Below are 25,566 nucleotides of genomic sequence, written 5' to 3'. Positions count from 1 at the left end.
CAGATTCCAAGCAAATTCCAGTGTGATAAAAATTAAATTTGAATTTATAAAATTTTCAGAAATTCAGTTTTCTCACCAATTCCTATAAGCTGTACATCAGCAAACTGTGTCTGCATATTTGTTGCAGCAATTCCCATATGCTTGCTTTTACAATTAAACAGTCAAAACAATGCAACTTTCATCCTTTTTCCGGAGTCTGATTACTGTATCTGGTAGTTTTTAGTATTCTAGTGTCCCAGTTGCAGTAGCCTTGCCAAACACACTACTGGGTTTAGACCCTGCCTAATGGTATTTTTTTATTACAATTATATTTTTATTTTGTTCTAGTAAAAAAAAAAAAAGGCAAGCTGAAAGGCTGTGTAACAATTTTGGTAGTTTGGCGTGTATCCTCCTATGAATGCCTTATTTAGTTAAATGGTGACCTCAGTTCCCATTGGACTATAATAATATTCCTGCTTTCAGTCTTGCTTTCAGTTTTTGACTCCTTCCTTGGGTTAGTATTGGCTCCTACAAGACACGAGGAATAACAAAAAGTATCTCCTGTCACCCCAGGGGGCTGGCGGAGTTTCATCCAGAAGGATGTGTGCTGCTGATGATCATCTTTTCAGTACTCGGTGCCACCACAATCAATGGCAATAATAGAAGATGCTCAGGAAGAAAGTGGAGGCTCTGAGACAAACTTGCAGACACCAAATGACAAACTGTTATATATTGAATGGGGGGTGGAGGGGGGAGAAAAAAAAAGGAAAACCTCAAAAAAACCCACCCCCGAATCAAGCAAATAGAAAGTACAAAATGAAGAAGGACTGGTATCTCCCTATCTCCTGAATAAATGACTTGGATCATAAATCTTGTCTCTTAGCATATTTTTCTTTGTCACTGGACACCTTCTTCTGAACTAATTGGAAGCTCAGAGGCTTCTTTCCCAGTCACTACTGTGTTAGGATAAACAGGGTCAGAGCTCATGGGTGTATAAGGAGAGCAGGATTAGAAAGGTTTAAGAAAGGTTAGGTTTAGAAAAAGGCAGGTTTAGACTGAAAGTTAGGAGGTTAGTCGTAGAATCATAGAATATCTCAAGTCAGAAGGGGCCCATAAGGATCATTGTGTCCAACTCCCTGCCCCTCGCAGGACTACCTAAAACTAAATCATATGACTAAGAGCATCCTCCAGACACTCCTTGAACTCTGACAGGCTTGGTGCTGTGACCACTTTCCTGGGGAGCCTGTTCCAGTGACCGACCACCCTCTCAGGGAAGAACCTTTTCCTAATGTCCAGTCTGAACTTCCCCTGATGCAGCTTCATTCCATTTCCTCGTGTCCTGTCGCTGGTCACCAGAGAGAGGAGACCGGCGCCTCCCCCTCCGCTGCCCCCCTTGAGAAAGCTGTAGACTGCGATGAAGTCACCCCTCAGCCTTCTCCTGTCCCAGCTGAACAAACCAAGTGACCTCAGCCACTCCTCAGAAGTCTTGCCCTCGAGACCCCAGGTCATGGTTGGCCCTTTTGGCTGCCACAGCACACTGTTGATTCATGTTCAACTTGCCATCAACCCAAACCCAGTCAGAGGACCTACTAGCTTTGTCTTTGTAATTCTGTACTTCTGGACAAAGTGCTGTCATTATCAGCTTAGTTTCATGTGGTGCTTCACAACATTTACAATCTCTTTTTCTAGGTTATAATCCCTGCAGAGATGGTGTTATCCAGAGATTCGGCTAGTAGCAAAGTTCAGGCTCCTTTTTTTCCTCTTCTAACTGGTATTATGTTTAAAAAAGACATCTTAGACTTTTACGGGGTTTGCTTTCATATGCTAACAGCTGCAATAGCTGATCATAATGGGACACATGCCCAGGACCTTTCTGGTGAGAGTAGAGTTCTGAGAGGCAGGAGTGTGAGGGCCCAGTCATTCTCTTTCCCTTTCTGTTTGAATTTGTATCTGTTTTCATAAATTTGTTGAGAGACAAAACGGAAACTGCATTAGCACCGTACCTGCAAAGATGTTGCTGAAGATCATAGAGCAGGAGAATTAATGAGGTGGTGTGTTTTTTAAATAGCAGCTCACAAAGATCACTTTCTGACCTGTAGAAGCACTAAAGATTTGTAGGTTTTATTGGTGCATGTGATGGACAAAGCTAATAGCTTTAGGAAAAAAGCTGATAGAAAGGAAAATAGCTCAATTACTGATTTGCTGGGTGTTCGTTGTGTGTGTGGGTTTTTTGTGGGTTTTTGTTTGTTTGTTTTTTGTTTTGTTTTGTTTGTTTGTTTTTTACACTAGCCTCTGCTTGGAACTTCGTGTAAGACACTCTTTGCTTTATAAAAATGGAAGTAGAGTTTGGAAAGTTTGCTTAGTTTATAGCTTTCTGTTACTCCTATGGTTATCTGTATGAGCAGAAATCAGTACAGGAAAAGATTTTTGTGGAACTGAGTAATTCCAACTTAAATTCATATGGCAATAGTGGTGTGTTTTTAGAGGAGATAGAATTATTTTATCATTTTTGAATCCTGAAAAAAATGAAAACTGAATTAAGGTAACATATTTTTTCATTTGAATTTTTTACAGCTCTTTCTATTGATCTGATCAATAACACAGAGACTCTGTTTCTAGAGACTGCCTTTTGAAATACATTTGAAGTCAAGTTTTATTAAAACAGCACAGCACAAAAATCTGATATATGACTTAGTCTTAAGGAATAAGCTTCCTTCTTCACAGAGTTAATTTTATTCGGTGGAAATCTCTTGCAACCTAGGATGAGGACCACTAAATGCTTTTAGCTAGTAAAACGAGGCAGTAATGGTTGCCAATATAGGCATTATCAGTAATCGAAAGTAAAACTACTTAAGTATCACACATCACTTTTAGTATGTTTTTATAGGTGTTAATAAAATCAAGTAGTTGAATTATGCACAGTGCATCCCATGGTCACAGTGAGGATTTAGAGTGACCAGGAAGAAAAATATCCTTGAATATTCTTTAGAGCTGTGTATCTGCAGACAAAATGGGAATCACGTTACATATGACTACTGCCTTTGTAACCTGTGGATCCCATTTCCCTTGCTAAACTAGTTTGTGAGGATAAAAGTCATACTTTTAAACTAGAAAATAAAGCTGATCTTACAGTTCATGCCATGCCTTTTCTTCCGATTTCCATGACCTGATCTGAAATACAGAGATATATTTATTTCTCAAAGAGCATTTCTCAAATGCATCTTCTAGTTATATGTATTACTTCAATGTCTTGTTACTGAATAAACTAGAGTCAGATATTTGGAAGATGTGAATTACTGATGTACGAATCATTACTTGTTTTTTCTTTACTATGGCTTTAATTAAGCCCTTTTTTCTTTTAAGAAGTAGTAAAGGTGAAATTTTTAACTTCGTGTGATACTTGGATGGCATTGTCAATGAATCTCATTCACAGATAAATTTTGGGGGGCACCTGCATCTTGGGAAGCTGTATGAGGTAATTATGCAGCACTGTAACTGGAGAAAGACTCCAAAGCTTCAAGCTGATGAGTAGGTTCTGTAAAATCCAGCTTGTGAATAGTGTAAAGTGTGACAGCCTGCTTTGAGTTGTTTAATCTTTATGCTACTGCAAACTCTTTACCAGAATAATTTATATAAAATTTAAAAGAAAAAAATGGAGCTCTAGGCCCTGCAATAAAGTTACCAGATTATCACAAAGTTCCAAGATACAAACAAAGGGCATGGTTGATTTCCACCTTTTTTCAAGATTGAAATTTCCGTAGTAAACATTATTACTGATCATTGTCAACTTCTTCTGCTCCCCTGAAGGCTGAGCAAATTAAAACTCAATACTCTGTGATGATTTAACAATTGTTATCCTTTAATTTCTTTCTTACTATTATTTAATCTTGGGAAAAGAGCTGAAAACTTAAATTGACCTATTCTCTCACCTCTGTTCATTATCTTTCCTGATCAGTGGACAATAACTGCTTGCTGTATCATGCATAATTTATAGACAGAGTGAGTATTCAGAGGTAACATGTTTTTGTGATATATGCAGTATTTGCTGGTTTGATAAATCTTGAAGCCAAAACCTGCAGACTCATGAGATAGAATAATGTCTGCCTTTAAGCACCTCACCTGCGCTCTGCTACTAATGCAACTCTGACAGGGCTGCTTCTAACAATTCAGACCTCTGCAGAATTTCAAAGAGTTGCTGTTCTCATTTAGAAAATGACCTGTCAAAGTAGGAGCTTCATCTACAAGTTTTGGTACAGGCAGATTCAATCCTGCCATGAGCAAGAAGGCTTAAATACAATTCTTCATGTTATGAGAGCCAAGAATGGACACCATGTATCTTTATTTTCCAGTAGTCTGACTTCTGATTGCTTACAAAGGCTATGTTCAACATCACAGTCATGCATTGATTCCTAGCAGTGCATCACTGGTACACCCAGAAGGAGGAGGAGATGGTCTCTGTGCCAGTCGAAGTTATTCCTGTTATTTAAGAGGATGAGGTTAAATTCAAAGAGAATTCACTGAGCTTGTTCTCATTCTATATGGCATAAATAAAAATTAATGGAGCTATAGTATGCAAGTCAAACAAAAATTTAGCTTTTCTCTCTTCTCTGCCTTAGATTTTAGTCAGTATCTATGAATTCGCAGGAACTGTGTATGTTTGCATCATAAATGTACCAGCTGCTGTGTTTGTACTCTACAAGTACTGACTTTGGATAATATGAGGCTAATATTTAGTGTCTGTGAAGTGAACCAAAGTAATGTATGTTACCTAAAAGAAATTTATCTACAAGGAATTTTTCTTCTTTTAGGTTTTAAAAACTTTTGTCTACTTAATCATTTATGCAAGAGTTGAGATTCAGATTACACAAAATTGTTTCCATAGCAGTGGGTAATGAATGAGGTCATAGCTTCTTGATTAAATAATGGCACTTGAACATTTCTTACGATGTGAGATAGCTGGTCCTATAGGGGGAAATTTTAGTTTAATATAATTATTTCAAAATAATAATTAAAATTGTTACCCACCCCGCCCCTAAAGTTCTTCCAGTCTGAAAGCTGCATTACACTCTGTAATCTCTGAGCTGAGAAGTGTTGTGTGCTATTAAATATTTTTAATTACTTATTGGCTGACTTGCTGCTCTTCAAATATTTGTGCTGCACACTGGAACTTAATTTCCTCCGTCAGTAAAGGCTTAGATATGGCTTTATATCCTACAGAGAGCTGCCTTTAATTCATTGTGATTTCCTGTATAATTTTAATACAATAAGCATAAATATTATATACTACCCTTGAATCAAAAAAGGCCTTAGAGATGACTGGTTTGCCCGATTTGGCAGATAACAGAATGATTCTCTGGCATTCTTCAAATCATCATTGATCCATGTGTCTTATGATATTATCAAATAAGTTATATTTGTGAGTCTCAGTTATTTTTGTCCCGCTGCCTTCCTCCTTCATCTTTTATCCTGTTACCTCTCAAACCTTTTGAAAAATCATAAATCTCTCTGTAAAAATGTAAATGCAAATAAATTCTGTCTGACAGGCTCAGCACTGAGGAAGGTTGCCTATACTCCCCCACAATAGTAATAATTTGCTATTTCACGTAAAACGGAAACCACAAGTGTTTAAGTCCATTCCTCCCATGTGAAAATATTTGATTTTAATCAAATGAAGACCTAAAATTCGTGTCACCAAGATTTCTAGGGAGTTTTGCAGTTCAAGGAAGTGAGCAGTTAATCGCTTTACACAAGGACTAAGATTCCAGTTTTGGGGTAGTTAAGGTACCTTGTGCTTAGAGACTCTCTCCTTTAAGCTGTGTAATGCCTTTCCCTAATCCATGGAGTCCTTTGTGACTTTTGGGCATCAGAGAAGCGGTTTTGAGCACTAGTTTAGTCACTGGTGCTAGCTGCATTACTATTCTGTAATACACAGAAGAGGGGAAGAATTTCCTTCTACAGTCCAGCCTGCATCGCTTTCTCTCGGATACTGCTGATACTACAAGCAAGAAAATATTACGAAGTTAATAGAATGAAAGAAAGTGTGGTATTTGCTAATAGATAAAAGCCACCTCTTCTGTAATTGAACAAGGTGTAGAAAAGTATGCAACTGAAAAGATATTGCAAAGTTTAATTTCACAGACAAAGCAGTTTGATACTTATTCTGTACATTGTATTTGTATATATATTTTAGTGAAATAAACCTTCTACTTTTGGAACTTTTAAATGACCTATTGTAATGTTGAATATTTCTGGCAGAGAAGAGATTTTGCAGAAGTTTTCTTATTTCAGCTTCTACCACATAATTATTTTGTAAAAGCTACTCTCATAATTTAGATCTTGTAGATCTTAAAAGATTTACTAGTAATTCTTCTCTTAAAATTGGGCAAAATCAAATGCATGATTTTTCAATGTATTTTTCATCCTTTCACAGTAGTAAAAAAAAGTGCTGAGGTGATGGTTGAAAAACTTGGATTGGAGTTGGGTATTACTTAACGTTAACAACAATAAAAAAATTACAAGCAATCAGCTAAAGTACTTCCTGTAATCAAGATAAACAAATTAGGTAATTTCCCCACTGTTTATTAGTTTCTTCTAATTTTTAAGACCTTTTTCTTACATTCATGAAGCACTTTGAGACTTTTGGATTGCAGTGAATCATATAGTGTCACAAAAATGAGTTAAGTATGAGGACAGTAAGTGAAATGTGTTTTTTATTCCTTGTAGCAAGTTTTTTGTTGAACTATTGATATTTAAAATGTTTTATCATCTGTGACAGAGAGAAATTTTTCCTGGATTAATCAATCAATAGGATGTAGGTAATTTGGCAGTGTTCGTTTCATGATAATGTCTGTACTAATTTTATTTTCAATTGTACATTTTCTTTGATTTGCCTTCTATTAGGTGGGAGGAAACAAATGGGAGGATAACAGAAAATGCATGCACCTTTCTAACCTCCTTCGTTGTTTTCCATTAAGGATCCTTTCTCTTTCTATAGTTTTGTTAACTCAGTCCCATCTGATATTGCTTCATATATTTTTACAAGTTTAGTTTCCATCATATTTAAGGTTAGTGATCTGGCATGACTACTATAGTTCTTTTTAAAATACATTTTGAAAGAATGGTCTCAGTATAATGTTTGAACCACAGAAAAGGCAGTTTTAAGACTAATATTCTGTCTTACATAGTAATTGTCTAATCTGCCTAATGTATCTATTTCTATGGTATGTAGGGAGCAAAGAATAATGACATGTCTCCTTTGATTTAAATGTAGTGTCCCCATTAATAAAAGGAAATGCTTGTTTTGCCCTAGTGTCTGCTACTTTATAGTTGAAAAGGATCTTTAAGGAATATTTTAAGGTGAAAATAATTTGGTCTTTGTAAAGGAAATGAATAAGAAATACTCTGGTGACTAGAGAGAAGAAAAATAAATTTATGGATATGGGCTAGGTGTTAGTTTGACAATTTGTGAAACATTTTCAGTGAATACTCCTAACCTGTGCATCAGTGACTTGTCCTGTTTTTTATTTATTTGTCTGTTGCAGACAGTAAGTTAACTTGTTATGTAGTTTTATGACAAGTTCACTAGTTATTTATTTTTATAAATGTGGTTTGATACACAATCAGAAGTAACAAAGGAAAACTTAAGGATTTATTTTATGAATAAATATAAATTAAATTATTCACACAAACTTCGGAACTTACAGTCAAAGCTTACGTAACTATTGCTGTAAACAGTTGCAAACTTGAACCAAGAATCATAAGTTTTTTAAAAACATCCTGTTTGTCCATTTCAGTGCATGTAAGTTTGTAATGACTTTGTTTTTATCACAGATTTTTATTTGCAAGAATCATGGTCTCCTGTCAATATCTTTCATTAAGTGTGATTTAAAAAAAAAATGTTGTTGGGTGGTCATATTGTGGAATCCTTCTACATTCCTCCCCTATTTACCCTTCTATAACTTTGGTGGGCACTGGTTTTATCATCTGTTTTTACTTGTCTGGTATCATTATTAAGACTATGCTTTTTCATTTCACTATAATGCCTGGAGTTCTTCATTGCTTCCCTTTTACGCTTCTGTCTTATGTGTTTAATTGTCTTGTATAATTAGTCTAACAATCTTTACCAGTATGTCCTTTGTCTGTCTTACTTTATGATTCCCTACACTATGCTTGCATCGTCTGCCATTTGTGTAATACCAAAACACTTAAAATCCTAAATATATTTTTCTTGATAAGATCCCTATGCAACAGAAAGTACCATCACTCTTGTTCTATAGCTGTGGGGTGAAGACATGAAGAGACTAGATAATGTGGCTGAGGACTTTAAGAATTTGGTGGCAGAACAGGGACTTCAGCATGTCTCCCAATACTTAGGCTGGTATGGAAATCACACAGTTAGCTTTCCAGTTATTCAGAAATACTGTTTTACATCAATGGAGGTATTACATTATAACACCTCCATTAATGTGTAGAAATTTTTAAACTTTGAACTGATTCTTTTTGTATTTTCTTCAGATTTCAGATAACGTAGGTGTCTGCTGTTTTGTATTCTTAAGTGAGAACCATACCCAGGAACCCTTCATTTGATAGACCGTTATGCTGTTTTGTGGGATCGTGGCTGGAACACTGTATTTTACTAATCTAGTTTCCCTTGCCTCTCAGGGCAAGGTTTTAGAATTAATTCCTCTACTGCAGCAATTGTTATCAGTCAAAACAATGACATTAAAAGGGGACCTTATACAAGTAACCCACACCGGAAACATGAAGGGCACAGAAAAAAAAAATCTGTCAGGATTACTGAAGGTGTGCACAAATGCACTAGACAAGCTGGTCACTGGAAAAAGAGAAAATGTATTTTATCTTGGAACCTAGACTCTTCACATGAAGGATTCCCCCCCGCCCCCCCGGTCAGCACAGCAAGTAAGGTTCTGGTTGTAATTAAGGACTGGTAAGGAGCTTCTCAGAATTTATGCAGGAGGGCAGAAAACCAAAAGAATAGTTCTCTCACAGGAGTTTACCGTCTCAGTCTTAAACTAATAAGAAAAGTTTTGGAATCTATTTTGGACTTAATTTTTCTTAACCTGCCAAACTTGCAAACACCAAATTACATAGCTTGTGAATATTGTATGAGAGAAAAATGCTTGGCTATCTCATCAGCCATGTTTTCCACAGATCATTCTGTTTCCTTTTATTCAGTGAAAGGAATAATGTTTTTCGGGGTATCAATAATTAATCCTTTGAAACTAGCCGAGCCATAGCTACAGTACGATAACTGACGTCAATGTAACCTAATATTGACGAAGAATATAATATTCAAAGAAATGCTGTGGATAGGCCAGTTTATAAGTAAGTACTTCTTAGCTCACAGTTAGTTTAGCCTTTGCTTTCACTTTCCTACAAGATTGACTCTTTTCAAAGAGGTTTGTAAGTCTCCATATAGCTATTTATTTCCTCACATTCCCATCTGCTTTGTTTATTAATATTCCAGTGAAATTCTGTGTTTGCTAAACTGCAATAGAATAGGTGAACTACTTCAGGTTTTTTTGTTTTGCTTGTTTTTAGCACTGGAACTTAGTAACTATTAAGATGAAGACTACAGATGGTAACTATATCTGATGGAGAACATCTGCTGTGGCAATGTATTCAGTAGGTACCTGATGTCTTGACATACACTGTACATTGCCCAGCTGCTGAGAGTGCAGCATAATATTATGGTTTTATATAAATTTAAGACCCTTGTTCAGAGTTGTCAAAATGGTGAGAGAATGTATCTAATTGATATTACTGATAGAAGGGCATGTAATTAAATTACTGATAGAAGTCTAATAATTTTAAACTCAGTGTTTTAGAGGTCTGCCTAACAGAAAGGAGAAATAGTCTTATATGCAATATTATTCCTCTTCATATAGCACCTGTTGGTGGCTTTGGGGAAACAGATGAATGAAGAAGAAAGGAACAACATAGATTTCCAATGTATAAGAGTGGCTAGTATGAAAGTGTTGTTGATCTGATATAAAACATTACTTAAAATGCAGGCTCTAAGAATGCAATGCTGTTAATTGAGGGGCAGTTAATAGAGACAAAATTGCAAGTTGCTGGCATTGTTATCTAAAGCAGCCCTTCCCTAACTTCCCCAAACTATATTTTATTACTGTATTATTACTGGATACTTCAAACCAGGTGCAACTGCCACTCTGGCAGGCCTTTTCTCATCTCATGTTCTCTAGGATGGAATTCCAAGGCTGGCACCGGGCTTGTTCCATTGGTATTACTGTTCTTAAACATCTGCTTAAATTGAGCATACCACTTCCTCTTGTATGATGTGGGCATGACTTGATGCCCAGTATTCTCAGTACAGCTGATACTTCATGATTTGTGTGTGCTATTCATACTAGTTCAATGTTAGATAAGCAGGAATATCGGAAGTCCTTTTCTTTGTTTCACCAGACTTTAACCCACTTCTTTTCCCTCACATTACCTGCCTGTTTCCTATGTTTTCTAATATATCTTAACAAGAGACCAAGATTTTTTTCAGTACTACACTTCAGAGAGTGCTTACTAGGTTGTCTTCATAGTGTCCTATTTTTTTAGGGCTTCTAAAAAGGCAAATTATTTTCAGATGATGTTTTAACTTTTCATAATCATGTTCTGATTTCATTTCATACTGCCCTGGGTTGAATGGAGTGTCTGTGCATTAGTTCTATGTTTGTACAGATATTGTAGAGAGCGGTAAAGTGAAGCAGGCAGGACTACATTTTCAAAAATGAAAACTGTTTTTGAGTGTCTTTTCCCTTTTTGAAATCTGCTTTCTTGAGGTAACTGTGTTTAAGCTTCCCAGCACTTGTGTAATCTAAATCAATATTTATTGTTGAAAATATAAGACAAAGCATTGAAATTTCTGGTCTAGGTTTGTGTCAAACCATTGCTAGAACAGTGATTCCTGATTCCTGTACAGCCCTTCTCATGCATTCTCTTCGATTTTGTCACTAAGTTCAGGAAACACATATTTCACAAAATATGCTGCTTCTCACTTAATCTATCTGAATGTTCCTGTCATCAAGTAATTAAAATAACGAACACTTTGTGAAACAGCAGGTAAGCAGAGTGGATAAAGATAGTATTACCTTACTTGTAGCTACTGAGCCTGTAAATAATTAAACAATTACCATCACTGTCAGGTTTTTCTTTTTTAAGCACCTTTTTCAGGTTGTGGTGTTGGTTACTCAATGCTTTGAGGTGAAGAAATAGCAATGGAACAGGACTATACAGTTAATAACAGGACTGATTTGTACGCAGTGTAAATAAAAGCAGCCTTTAAATCTCCTTTAGTGATCTCTGCACAATTGCATAATGACTTGGGAATAAACTTTCCTTAATACTTAACTGCCAATTAGCCATGTAGATGAAAAATATAAAATAGCCCAACTGAATCTAAATATTACATAACAGCAATTAATCTGCATATTAATTATAGCTACAATAATGGCAAGAGTTAGGTTTGGTATGTACCTGATCATGAGACTCTGCTCCAGATGATAATTGGCAGGGGATGATTGGTTTACTTATATTTTCATTAAGAAATAATATGGGTGGGCGATTTTAATAGAGGTGAAATAAGTGGTATAAATGCAGAAATACAGCTGTTCAAACGTATTACAGACTTTAATATCTTTAGAGAATCAAATACTGCATAGGTCTGTCACATTTTACTGCTTTATTCTATTGGCAACCAAAAGTCAATACAGCAAAAAGAACTGTAGGGTATTAGAACCTTTTGAAAATATAAAAGCTACCTTTCTCCTTCAATGAAGTAAATTATCTACTATTTTATTGAGTGTTAGGAAATTTTATTTTTATAATCTTATGAATAATCACGTCTTTGAAATTCAGTTGGTATATTGACAAAAAGGTTGGGGATAAGGAAGGAGTATGTAAAAAAATAACAGAATTTTCCAACCTTAATATTTTCAAGTTTACTACCATAAAATGGACTTTTCCATTCAGCTCTTTTTGTTTAATGATCTGTAGTTCTGTGACTTTCTATACCAAAATTCATAATTATGAATGTCTTTAGCAAGGTGTGCATCCCTGAGATTTTTAATTTGAGGTGCTGGATGGAAAAATCAAGAAAGTCTGTGGTTTCATCTTTGCTCTGCCAAGGACTTCTCTGGTGATTTAGGCACTTATTCACCATCTCAGTTTTTTATCTGAGAGGACGAGATAATTACAGCTTCTTTACTATGAAAACCACGTTAATACGCTTATTCAGTATAAACTTGTACAGAGTATAAAAGCCCACTGTGCTATGCAGAGGAGGACCATTCAGTGAAATCTAGCATGTAGAGTATACAATCTGAAAGACAAGCTCTAACAGTTACAAAAGGCAGACATACTGGTGGGGAAAAAAGGAAATAAATGGTACTTGCAGATTTTAACAAGCTGTAAGGGCACTGCAGGGCTGGGCCTGGCAGCCAGGGCCTTGTCCCACCACCCCAGCCAGGGAGCAGGGCAAGCCGGGGCAGCCCCAGCCCTGGGCATCAGGAACCTCCTTGGGGCCAGGCCAGGGCCAGCCTGGGACGTCATCCTGTGGGTGAGGGTAAGGATCAGGCCCGGTGAGGGGGAATCAGCCGTAGGTCGGCCGGGCTGGTGAGGTCCAGGTCAGCCCTCAGTGTGGCCCACGGCTGGGTAGGACAGGGCTGTGGGGTGCTGGTGGCCCTGGGCTGGGCTGAAATGGTGTTCTGGGCCACAGGCAGAGGCGGGGGAGACCCTGGGGGAGAGCGGCCAGGGCCAGCGAGGCCTGTGAGTGCCCTCAGGGCTTTTGAGATGTGTCTAGGTTGCCTAAACCTCAATGTTTTGTTTTATTACAATGTCTGGTATATACAGCCATACCATCCACTCAAAAAAAAAAATAAATTTGAAGCTAGGTTTCTCTTTCCTGGTTTATAATCTAAACACTAGTGGTGGTTAAGGCGCTTCTTTGGGACTGATTTGTATGCCTTAGTGATGATATGGGTCACAAATTGTCCCTAGTCAAGCATTACTTTTCTGGAAATGCCTTGTGCCATACCATACGTCACTGTCCTAAGCAATGAGCTCATTTCTGTAGGTTGTACTCTGTGTGTGTGCAATGCAGTATACATCTTTCAATACTGAGTGCAAAACATCTGATTCACTATGTCCAAATTTGGAGGTCAAGTTTTGCAAATACGAAGTAGCTTTTATCTTCTGCCTGGTTATTTGCTTGGGAAGAACTGAATTACTGTTGTAACTCTGAATAATTTGTTATTATCAATATAGCCACATCATGCGCTGTGCTGTAATTGCTAGTAAGAAGATAGAGCCCGCATTTCAGGAGGGAGACTAACAGAGAAGAATCTGAGTAGCTAATTAAGCTGCAATACTGAGATTTTCTAAAAACAACTGTTACTCTCCATATTACATTTTTAGCGTTGTTCTCCTGTCCTTTGCTGACAGATCCAGTGTAACTGCTTTATTAGTTCAGTACTGCTCTCAGGAAGTGCCCTTACCTTTATGTCCAGCTGTGTCCTCAAGGCTATCTCATAGCTATGCATTTTGACTGTGATAGTGTAGTATTTTTACTGTAGTAATAAACACTGAACCCACGTCAAACATCTTTACTTGTATAACGGATATCCCAAAGGGGATTAATGGCAATTGACTTCCTGCTTAGTGGCCTATAGGCAAGTCATCTATAAACAAGATCTTTCAAGCTGTTCGTCTGTGCAGAGTACTTGAAGAACTAATGTAGATACATGGGCGCAGTTCAAGTGCTCAGTACTTGCCTCAACACTGAATTTTGCTGCCTCCCTACGCTTTAGCATAACTTGTCAAGTATTCAGGAAGTCATTAGTATTATGCTGTCACCAAAGGCATGCTCGTGGCATAGTCTGGTACTTTGCATATGATGGGTTTTTAATGCTGTACAATCCAGGCTGGCTTTTCCTATAATTTCTCTTGGTTTTTGTGCAGTATCCGTGACTGTAGCACATAGCAGGCAGTTACAGAGCATGACATCCTTGCTGCAGTGTCCGCGAGAGACTGATATAAATTCCAGTGCATGTGACTCATCAGTCAGCTTAGTGCAGCTGAGGCTCCTCGTTAGTATCTAGCTCTCCATTCTATGAGAGCCACTTACTGACAGAAGAATTTCTGTGATATATTAAACACTTTCATTGAAACACTGGTTCACTGATAGCATGTCAGCTCCGTGCAGATTCTCTGTGGTGTATTTTATTCCCCTCACACTTGATAATTATTGTCTTGTCACATCATGCTTCTCAGTGAAGGTTTACTCAGATAATTAATTCTAGTGATAGTAAACTAAAAGTGTACATAAATTATGTTCACACCTAGTACACATTGTTTTGAAGTAATATATCAAAAAGTCCTTCAGTATATGGCTGACAAACTCATTTATATGTAGCTCTATAATTGCATACATAGCTCTTGGTAATTATGCTGCTTATAGGGAAGGAACATATAGCTTATTTGATGCCAAATACATGTTTTTAAGATGTAATGTCAAGGAGAGTGTTATTATCTAGTTTTTAGTCTGGTACATCATAGAACATTTCTATTTCTGTTATTTCTGAAGAGATATGGCCAAGTAGGTACTTAATTTCATCTAGCAGGAATCTAGGAAGACTGATTTGCTTCTGTCATAGCATTTCTTAGCCACAAACGTACGCTGACTTTCACTGTCAAATTGCTAAACGTTAACTAACCCAAATATTTACTTTGCAGGAGGCCCAGAAGATCAATGGTGGTGGAGATACACAGGCAGATGGGGCCTGCAAACCAACAGATGAAAAAGAGGAGAATGTGGCAGCAGAAGTGGGATGGATGACCTCCGTGAAGGACTGGGCAGGAGTCATGATATCTGCCCAGACACTAACTGGCAGAGTACTTGTAAGTTTTCTACGATTTTCTGTGTTCTTATTTTAAAGAACATTTTTAACAAATGCTGTGTCCCAGCATTAGCGGAGGATTTTTGATTAGTTTGTTCCATCAGCGTGAGTCAATCCCAGTTTTCTCTTTTGGAAGTAAAATAGCAGACTAATTCCCACTGCAAGAGAGAAGCAGAGACAGCAAGTAAGAAAAACTGACTTCCAGTCCACCCCCCCAGCCTATTTCAGTATTCTGGCACCATGATTTTGAACTGTGCTACAAACACAGAGTTTAGTAATTTGTTGTGGTTTAACCCCAGCTGGCAACTAAGCATCACACAGCTGTTTGCTCATTCCCTGCTGGTGGGATGGGGGAGAGAATCAGAAGGGTACAAGTGAGAAAACTCGTGGGTTGAGATAAAGATAGTTTAATAGGTAAAGCAAAAGCCGCGCGCACACACAAGCAAAGCGAAACAAGGAATTCGTGCACTACTCCCCATTGGCAGGCAGGTGTTCAGCCATCTCCATGAAAGCAGGGCTCCATCACATGTAACGGTTACTTGGGAAGACAAATGCTATCACTCCAAATGTCCCCCCTTTCCTTCTTCCCCCAGCTTTATATGTTGAGCACGACAACATGTGGTATGGGATATCCCTTTGGTCAATTGGGGTCAGCTGTCCCGGCTGTGTCCCCTCCCAGCTTCTTGTGCCCCCCCAGCCTCCTCGCTGGTGGGGTGGGGTGAGAAGCAGAAGAGGCCTTGACTGTGTGTGAGCACTGCTCAGCAGTAACTAAAACATCCCTATGTTATCAGTTTTCAGCACAAATTCAAAACATAGCCCCATACTAGCTACTGTGAAGAAAAGTAACTCTATCCCAGCCAAAACCAGCACATAATTACATATTATGTGGTAAAACTGTAGGCCTATTTTGTCTCGAAGTAAAATTGTGCTAGCAAAAATGGCAGCCAACTTGGAAAATAAGCACAGTGTTACAAATGGTAGATAGTGGTCAGAACTGTAAAGTAAAGACAAGTTTGAATTGGCCATGCAATGGGATTTTTGATACTTTCAATAGACTAGTAATGATTTTATGGTCTCTTGATCTTTATTAACTTAGGAAATCCTTCAAGCATGTGGACAGTTATGTATCAAATAGAGCTACAAATCAGATATCGATAATATGTGGCTTAAGTTCTACTGAAAAAAACTTCATAGTTTTCACTTTATTTGAATATAATTATTTTATAGCTTTGTCAAATCATACTTAATTGCCAAGGGTTTTCTGTGGAGCTCACTGCAGTAAAAGGTGTCTCCTGTGTGATTTTGATCAGTTTCCTTGTTAGAATGCGTGTACTTATAAATTAACAGCTAAAGTGATTTAAATCTTATTTAAAGCTTTTGAGAATCCCAGTGAGACTTTGGACTAGTTTGGGTTAAACTGAAAACAGAATTTCTGTCTTTGATTGTTTACTTTGATTAAGAGATATTTTACTGTGAGTCACTTCTGGTCTATAGAGTAATTATTTGGGCGGGAAGAGGGAAGGGAAGGAAAAGAAAAGAAACTGAACTTCCCAATCAAGTCTTTTACAGTGAAAAGTTGAGGTGGCTCAGTTGCTACTGTCTTGTTTAGTTCTGCAGTAATATTATTTTGATTATTTTTTCCTGTAATATCTTCTGCCCACTTGCTTATGTTAAATGCTGAGTTCTATCAACAGCTTGAAAGCATTAAAAATGACAAATCTTAGACTTGTGCTTCTTGTTCCAGTTTAAGTATCAAGGCTAGAAATCACCCAAGACCAGAGTCCTGTGCTACTAGCTATGCAATCGGAAATTGGCATGTGTTGTTTTTACTGAGGTATATGTGGGCACGAACACAAACCAACAATCAAGACCAAAACATAAAACATGTTTTACTATGAATTTTTATTTAAGATACAGGAAGAACTTATTTAATTCCATTTAATAACTTTGTGTATTTCTTTTGAGGTATTTTTTTGTACTTGTAGTTTACTGTTGCATCTTACAAGGGACTGGTTTATTTCCAGAGTTTTTTGTAGACAGCTGGCCAACATCATTGGGTCAGATTTATATTCTTGTCAAGGTATAACAGCAGGTAATTGTACATATATGGGCTCATCAATATGACTAACCATCTGATAAATAAGTAGCGATGTATGGAGTCTGTTAGTTAATTTTGTTCAGTTTAGAAAGCAAGATGCATTTATTTTAATAGAGCACTCATCAGTTTCAGGATTTGAATTAATAGGATATAATTTCTGGAGGACCATTTCCAGTTTGAACATTGACCAGTCATTTCAATTTTACTTTATGGTTATATTTGCCAAAGGTTAACTGCTTCAATGAATGTTTGTGCTAGCGAGAATATTCACATTATTTGTAGATATAGGATGTAACTAAGTCAAGTCAATCTTTTTATTGGAGTATATTGTTTGAAAGTATTATGACTTACTCATGAATTCCTACTAACTTAACACAGCCTATTCCTGCCACCTATTGTATTTCTGAATCAAAGTGAGGAATTCTCATCCCCCCAGTGTCCTGTGTCCCCCCCCCCCCCCCCCCCCCCCAAGAAAGAACTGGTGGCTTTACAGTGCTATAAAATCAAAATTGTACGAGATATCTGCAGCTAAAGAAATTATAGGAAATTTTTACACTGTGAGAGTTTAAATTAAAATCAATATTATACATCCAGTATTCACAAAAAAGTTTTAAAAGTGGTCTTCAGTTCAGCATGATCACCTGAAGGCTGTTGTGTAACTGCTGCCTGGGTTTACTTAACAAGTGAAGGAGACAAGTTAGGAAAGAACACACACCAGCATAATGCAGAATCTTATTTGTGTTTTCTGCTCATGGAAAAAACTCTCATCATTGTTCTAACCTGGGCAATCATTTTCTCCGAAGTGAATCTTAGTGGAATGCCAACTGCTGTTTGTGGAACCAAAACCGAGTGTTTTTTGGACCTCTCTCTACTGGAGTCTGTCACCATATCTTTGACATGTCTGGTATAGCTTTTATTTCTTCCCCAGTAACCTTACAAAACAACTTCCTAATTCATCAGATCAGTTTGCCCAGGTCCTTTGTGAGTGTTGGAACAAATATTTATATAGTAGCTGCTCCTATAATTACCTCTTTAATATTTAATCTTTACGAGTACCCACAGGTGAAGAAAATAAAGGCCAACAGTATGGAAAATACAGGACACAATTTGGTTTTAAAGGTCACAGCTTCACATCCATGCAGTTACAGTACAAAATTGGACATATCCATCAACGTAGGACCATTTGCCCAATTCTCTTGTGAAATCAAACATTTCTGTTTAGACAATAGGTGCAAAGCAGTAGGCAACCTTTAAAATACAGACTAGAAGGCCTTCTTCAACATTGTAGCTGTAGAACTAGTTGACAACAATGTTTTGGTTTTTTTGGGTTTTTTTGTTTGTTTGTTTGTTTTTGTTTTTAAGTTCAAAATTATTTTGGAAAAAACCATTTTCCAAATCATGCGTTTCAGTGCATCTACTGGAAAGTAAGGGATATTGCTTGTTATTCATGATCTGGATCATTTGAGACAGTTAGTGAAATGATTTAATCCATTCCTGACAAACACGGTGGCTCTGAAATCTTTGAAAGAGATGATTCTTGTCCACACTAGTTTTCTTAAAAACATTTAATTCTTTGGTGGTTGTGGGGAAAGGAAGAGTTCTGTAACTGAAATAAAAGCGGGGGAAAAAAACAACCAATGAACCAAACAAAAAGAAAGTATTCTTAGTTTCTTCCCTTCCCATTCCATTCATAGAAGAGGAGGAATTACATTTAAAGACTAAACAGAGAGAGGAGAAATTAAAACCTTCTTAAACCTTGAAATATTTTGCTTTTTACTTCAATTAAATGATCTGTTTCAAATAAAAATAAGTCAACCTTTTTAAGTATCTGAAACTTTCTGTAAAACCTATTTGTGATGGATGTCTGGGCCTGCCAGCAGTGTTTGCTGTGAGTTGTGGAAAAAAACCAGGCTTGTCACACTGGCAGAATTAACTGTCTCCCTGGCACAAAAGCTTGTCATACTGGTGTTCTTATGTAAAACTCAGTATTGTTTGCATCTACTCTTTCTTACTTTTTTGGACCGCAGAAGAACTGGTGCTGCCAGTTTCATGCGTTGATCCACAGAAGTGGTCAGTTATGTCTGGTTCTTCAATACAGAATACTTGCCTTGTGTAATTTCTTCGTATGCTACTCCCTCATCACGTGAGTATCTAAGACCAGGTTTATTGGAAAGGATAGTGTCTCAAATATATCCTGTTAATATCTCTACTTGTATCCTTAGCTCTTGGTTACATGAGGTAGGAGTTGCCCCGTTCCCTGCTCCTCATGGAGTTTTTTGTATTAATTCCAACAGAGAATCATCAGGAAACAGATTTCCGTTCTTTCAGTCTCTAGGAGTAGTTTTAATTTTGTTAAAAAGAGAATTTTCTTTTTGTTTGTTTGTTTTTTGTTGAGGAGGAGCAACATGAGAAACAAGAATGGGAAATTTACTTGCTAAATAATTAAACCATCAAATTTTCATAACATTTGACCATCACTTGTTTTATCATTATGTCAACTTAGTGTCTCATAGCATATAATTCTTGTCTGTTAATGACAGAAAGATTAGACAGAATAGATGCAAAAGTGGCATGTACATCGGATTGTGCTAATCTTTCAGTTGATTCAGTGGTTTGTGTGAATATTGTAGAAATAAAGTACTGAAATAAAACTAGGCATTCTTACTGCTTTAGCAGCTCAATTCTACACTTGAAGTGGTTTATGCACAAAGGAATATTCACACTACCCAGTTTCATCTGAAGGGCAGCTTTGGAGGAAGACATTTGTACAGGGTAATCCAGAATGTCCTTCAGTTAGAAACCCTTTTTGTTTTCTTGAAGCAGTGCAGAAAACTGAGGTGGCTAGGCATGGTGCCTACAGTTGTGTGGTCAGAATATCCTTTTCTCCTCATTCTTCAGGTTTTAAAAGTGTGACTGGAACTTAATGTTCTTGGTGGTACAACCTTTGAAAATGTGACTTTTGCTCTTAAATAATGTAGATGAGAATTTTACATACCATTAAAAAATGTGTCCATATTAAATTGCGTAAGCACTTGATTTAAGAACATGCTAATTGAACCCATGCAGTTCTGTTTGCAGTTGATGTTGAGTGGCATAAATATAAATAACAATAAAAGGAAAGGTAACAGTTTACTTAAAATCTGTTTAGGGAAATACTGATTTACTTTGAAGTGCTACATAACGCTGTAGATGATGGAAGTATCAGATAAAAATTCCTGAGGTGGGTTTCTCAAAGAAGAATCAGACACATTCATAATTAATCTGAAGAAGCAGGAAATTAAAGGTGTTTATGAACTGATTTTGCTTCCTGAAATTAATTTTTTTAATCATTTGAGTAAGAAGACAAATGACTTCCTTAATTAGGGAAAGGTTTTTATATACAGGAGAAAGTCATACGTATATTGCTGAAGTTACCATAGTTCAATCTAGGACATAGTTGAATGTGGACTTTCCTTTAAACTGACAAAGAAAAATCATTATTTTAATTGCAAATCCAGGAGATAAAATGGTGGAGCAAATTGTTGTTTGTTCCATTTTTAACACGTGACCTGTAAACATATAGCAGAGATGAGCTTTGCTTTGCTTGTACTGAGCACCATGTGGTGGCTTTGCCTACTGCCTTGACTCTCTCAGTACCTAAAGAAAACAGAGATAGTCAGAAACAGGCAAATTTGTGTTAAAATGGAGTGTATAAGGCTTTGCTTTTTAATCACTGCGTGATGAAAATGTCTTTTAGAGTGGCCGCAGAAAGAAAAAGGAGAAGAAAAGCCCTTGGGGGAGGGCTGGGGGAGGAGAAAAGAGGGGATGGCAATTAGTGGCAGTAGTATATTAATTAAGTTCTTTATTACTTAATTAGATGATTATTTAGTTTCTTTCTTAATGTTCTTAAAACTTACTAACTACATTTAAAAACCTAAAGATGAGGAAGTGGTATATGAAGGTGGTTTCTTAAATTAAAAAGTGACTATATGTTCCCCAGTATACATTTTAAAATAAAATAGAAGTTTTCTGTAACATAGTTTGGTTGGAATGTATAATTGTTGCTACGTTCTCTTCATCTATCCAAAAAATCCAGCAGTCGTTCTTTTTTCCCCATCTCTGACTGTCCTACATGTACAAAGGTTGAAAAATGCAAGTCTTAACAAATGTTTTGGCAAGATAGAACAAAATTTTGAGGTTAGTAATAAAACTTGGGACTAGCTTGGGACTTGAGACTCTGCCTGGCAGAGGGTCTCATTCTGCAAGGTCTACACATTACAGTTTTTGAGAAATTGGTGTCAAAACTTTAGAATGTGATTAAATCAAAGACTATCCAGTGAATAGAGAGTGCACTAAGTATTTATTATGGAAAGATTTAGACCCTTGACTGGACTTCTGAAGAGCTGTTAAAAATGCTAGAAGGCCTCACTGCTCATTCAGGGAAACCTGAGTGGCATCTTTCCATGACTCTAAAAATGTAAGCCTTCAGGTTTTCTAATTTGTTTATAGTGGTCACAGTTTGATTAGAAATACATGTGATATTGAAATGCAACTGATTTGCAATACTCTTGCTCAAGAAAACATTCCTAAGTGTCAGTCAATTATTTTTACTTAGATAAGACATGGGTTTTGTCCATAAATGTCCTAAAGAGGAGATTCATTAAAAATTATATCAAGAGTACCCTAGAGGGGAAAAAACATACATGAAGAAATGGAATTAAAAGTGCTGGTGGTTGGTTGGTGGTTTCTGTTTGTTTTTTTTTTTTTTTTTTTTTGTTTGTTTGTTTGTTTTTTTAAGTTTGTATTCAGGTGAATTGCTTGATTGCTTGAGAGCTGGTGGAGTGTTTTTGAAAAAAATACAAGTAAGGAAAACCAGTGGATTTTTAAATATGTAGGTAATTATAGTAGATTTTCCTGGAGAAAATGTAAGTATGCTATATAGTGCTTGTTTTTTTTTTTCAGGATATTTTTACAGCTAGCTTTGCTCTTGCTGCTCCCCCCCCCAGATGAGAGGACTCTTTTAACATTGAGGGGGAAAAAAAACCCCACCACTTCTAGCAATAAATTACAGTTGCCTAGCAGCCAAAGTGAAATTTAGTAATGCAGAAATTATGTGGGGTTTCTCCCTGCTTCCAAAGGCAGTAACGGTTCTCTCATGACTTTAATGAGAATAGGTGCTCAAAGGATAATTTGGTATCCCTGACAGATACAAATTTGGAGAGGGCAGGTACATTTGGGATACATACAGATTTTTTGACAGCATTCTTGACAATATCAGCTATTTTACTAGATTTGCAAAGCAGGAAGAGAAACCTTGAGCAACCTTAAGTATACAACATCTCAGAATTTGAATGTGGAGTTTAACAAGCTTTCTCAAGGATAAACAAAGCTCTTGTAAATTTTGGTCTTTCTTTTTTTTCCATTGTGGGACCCTGTCATCCTGGAGATGTCTTGCAACCAACCTTTTGTAGAATTAACATAGAGTTGTTTTCTGAGCACCTGTAATGTTCTTAGGATGCAGTTAATCTGAATAGGACTTAATTTAGAATAAAATGTATTAATTGACTTGACAATAGAAATTGAATGTATTTTTCAGTGATTTAGTCTTTCATACTCAAAATATTACAAGTCCAAACCTGACATTAGTTTTTCAGTAGTGAAGCACGTGTTCTTTTATAACAGGATTTGTTTTGCAGTCTATTGGTTATGACATAACAATTTTTCTTAGATAGTTAAGGAAAGTTTGGTGTGACCGATAAACTCCCCTAGTTACGCAAAAATAACTAATGCCATATTTTCCTTTGTACTGTGCTGTATGTTTCTGAACTAGAGAAGAAGGGGGAAGCCTTTCTCAGCCTCCAGGTCTGACTGCACAGGCAGGAACCACAGAATGTTCCATGTCCTTAGTGGTTTTTTGTTTGTTTGTTTGTTTGTTTTAATACGCTCATTGAGCCAAGACTTGTTTTCATAAACAAGTAAAATAGTTCACAAAAGTCAAAGCAGAATTGGAGTTTGTCAGAATGTGGTCGAAAGATTTCAAAAGATACACTAAAGTTTCAGTACAAGGTTTACTGTCAGCCTGTTTCAGGAGAGAGAGCATACTTTTTTTTCTACTCAGTACTGAATTTGCTTCCAATTCCTAGCATAAAAATGAGATTTTACCTGACATTAGGGACTGCTAAACATTTCAGGGACATTATAATGTTTATAAGTTATCTGATCACATTAACCATCAATTTGCCTTTCTACATGTCCCTGAGGATGCCAGAACTAGAAGTAGCTGTTCATAAATTAAGTATACAACTGTCTCTGAAGGCAGAGGACTGTGTTTATTTTTTGGATGAAAAAAGTAAAGCACAAAGGAGCTGATGATGATCTCAAAGTGTAGAAACGAGTAGCACACTCATGGCAGCAAGTATGTGGCAGATGAACTTCAGTATGTGTAAAAGTAGGGCAATGTATCAAGGGAAAAAAAAAATCTAAATCACACTTACGTTATTCTGAAGCTAGAACTGGTAGATATAGCTGAGGAAAGATTTTGGTATTATCATGGATAGTTCTGTGAAATAATTGACTGACTCTGGGTATTGTCAAGAACAAGACAGATGACATAATTTTTCTACTTTAGAAAATAGTTACATACCCACATCTTGAGTACTGTGTGAAGTCCTTTTTTTTATATCTTAAGAGTGACAGAATAAAGGACAGAGAAAGGCAACAGAAGCAATAAGGATGCAAAACAACTGCCTTACAAGGTAAAAATTGCTGGGAGTTTTCAGTTTGGAGAAAAGGCTGGTATGGGATATGGTCAGCATTCACAAAGGAAGTTGGTGGACAATCTATGCCACACTTATTAACCAGATGCTAAAAACAAGGGCGACTTATGACAGTTGTTAGACATCAACTTCAGAGAGATTTTTTAAAAGTGTATTTTTATATGAGGACCAGTGAACTACTGGAATTTTTTTTTTTTTTAATTTTTTTTTTTGTAAAGGGAGACTGTGTAGACGGTGTCAACAGGTTAAAAAAATGGGTTGGACAAATGGGCAACAGATACCAAACAGCTATTACAGAGTATTGGAAGGGGTGATCTTCCAACATACCTATTCCGAAGACTGTATGAGTGGAATGGACTACAGAAAGTTACTGTTCTTTCCTGTTCTTCCTAAAAAGCATTTCATTAACACGGTCAGAGATTTGTCTCTGTGCTAGATAGACAATTGAACTGGCTCTGGGGGGCATTTTTTGCAGCTTGCAGTCATACCTTCTAATCACTAGATCAAAAGTTTACTCACTCTACCTCTTTAGATTAATAGAGTAGAAAAAGGAGACATTTACCTAGTCAGAAGGGAGTGACAGGGAAGCATCTTACTTTTAGTACATAGTCATTCAAATACTTATGAATCTTGTTTATTTAACAGTATGTGTATTTCTGAATCTGTGCAGCAGATTTTTTTTTTTTAGGTCTTCTGAGATGGAAAGAGCTGTGTATGCACTTCTGATTATATACTATTACATCCATCTAAAAGTTCCCCTTCCCTTACCGTGGTCAACAATATGCCATAAGGACTAAAGGGCATAGTCTTATCAAGTTAGGGCATTTGTATAAAGACAGTGCACAAAGCTGCTGCGAATGTACCTTTCAGTGTTTTAGTGTAACTGTACAGATCTGTTCATCACAATTGTTCACAGATTATAAACTGCTTGTTGATGTTTGTTACTTACCTACTGTTCATAGGGAATAGTTTGGATTCTGCTTCTCTCTATTGAGAAATGGACTTTGTCTGTTTAATTATTTTTAATCTTTCATAGGCCTTGGTGGCACATAAATGAATCCAAGAGATGTGTTCTAGATTGCTTTAATCTCCTGTGACAATGGTGTGGGCTATTTCCAGGGTTTCCATAGGAATAGGAACAATGCTTCTCCATTTGAGTTCATGAGATACTGAATGATAATGGAATGGAGTAGGAAGTGTTGAGTAAGTCTTGCTGGTTTCTATGGTAACTGCTGCTAGTTCAAGTTCCATTTATGCATTTTCTTTTTCTGAATATTTATTTATTATTGACAATACCAAGGATTGTTTTGCAGGGTTTTTGCTTTGGATCAAAGGGTGGGCTCTGCCCACAGTCCTGTGGGAGAGAAAGTTCTTTAGTGTACATATTTCTTTAGCATTGGACTATTCAATTTTTCAGTGTAGCTGTAGCATTTCTGGTTGTCACTACACCTTTAAGATAGCCACCTTGTGTTTTGTGAAACTTCTGTAATTTCAGTGGATCTTGTCTTGTAAAAAAAAAAAAAAAAAAAAAAAGGCGGTTAACCTAAAATAATAAAAACAAGAATATGCTAAGTTCTCAGTATGAGGCAATATCTAGGACCAAGAAGTTACTTTATTATCAGCTATGATATTGTAATATGGGAAGAAAGGTGGCTGACTTTAATTCTTTCTCCATCAGCTTGCTTTTAGTGTTAAAATATGCTAATCTTAAACTTTCTTTTCTGTTAAGTCTCCCATGAAGTGTATAGCTAATCAAACATAAATAGTATTTTTTTTCTTCTCAATTTTAACAGTTTTAAATATTGCT

The 25,566-nt window shown here is 36.7% G+C and overlaps 1 protein-coding gene across 2 annotated transcripts in view; it reads left to right on the top strand.

The window, feature by feature from the left end:
* The window catches only part of KCNMA1 (potassium calcium-activated channel subfamily M alpha 1), a 516,744-nt gene that overhangs the window by 125,569 nt on the left and 365,609 nt on the right, over positions 1 to 25,566 (top strand). For both annotated transcript variants that reach the window (XM_082310136.1, XM_082310135.1), the window contains one exon: positions 14,743 to 14,907. In XM_082310136.1, the coding sequence (XP_082166262.1) occupies positions 14,743 to 14,907 (165 nt within the window). The remainder of the gene's footprint in view (positions 1 to 14,742; positions 14,908 to 25,566) is intronic.

This window comes from Platalea leucorodia (assembly GCF_965183815.1).
Source record: "Platalea leucorodia genome assembly, chromosome: 4".
In the NCBI taxonomy this organism is placed as follows: Eukaryota; Metazoa; Chordata; class Aves; order Pelecaniformes; family Threskiornithidae; genus Platalea; species Platalea leucorodia.
The sequence above is the reverse complement of the archived record's forward strand: the minus strand, read 5'-3'. Positions and strand labels throughout refer to the sequence as shown.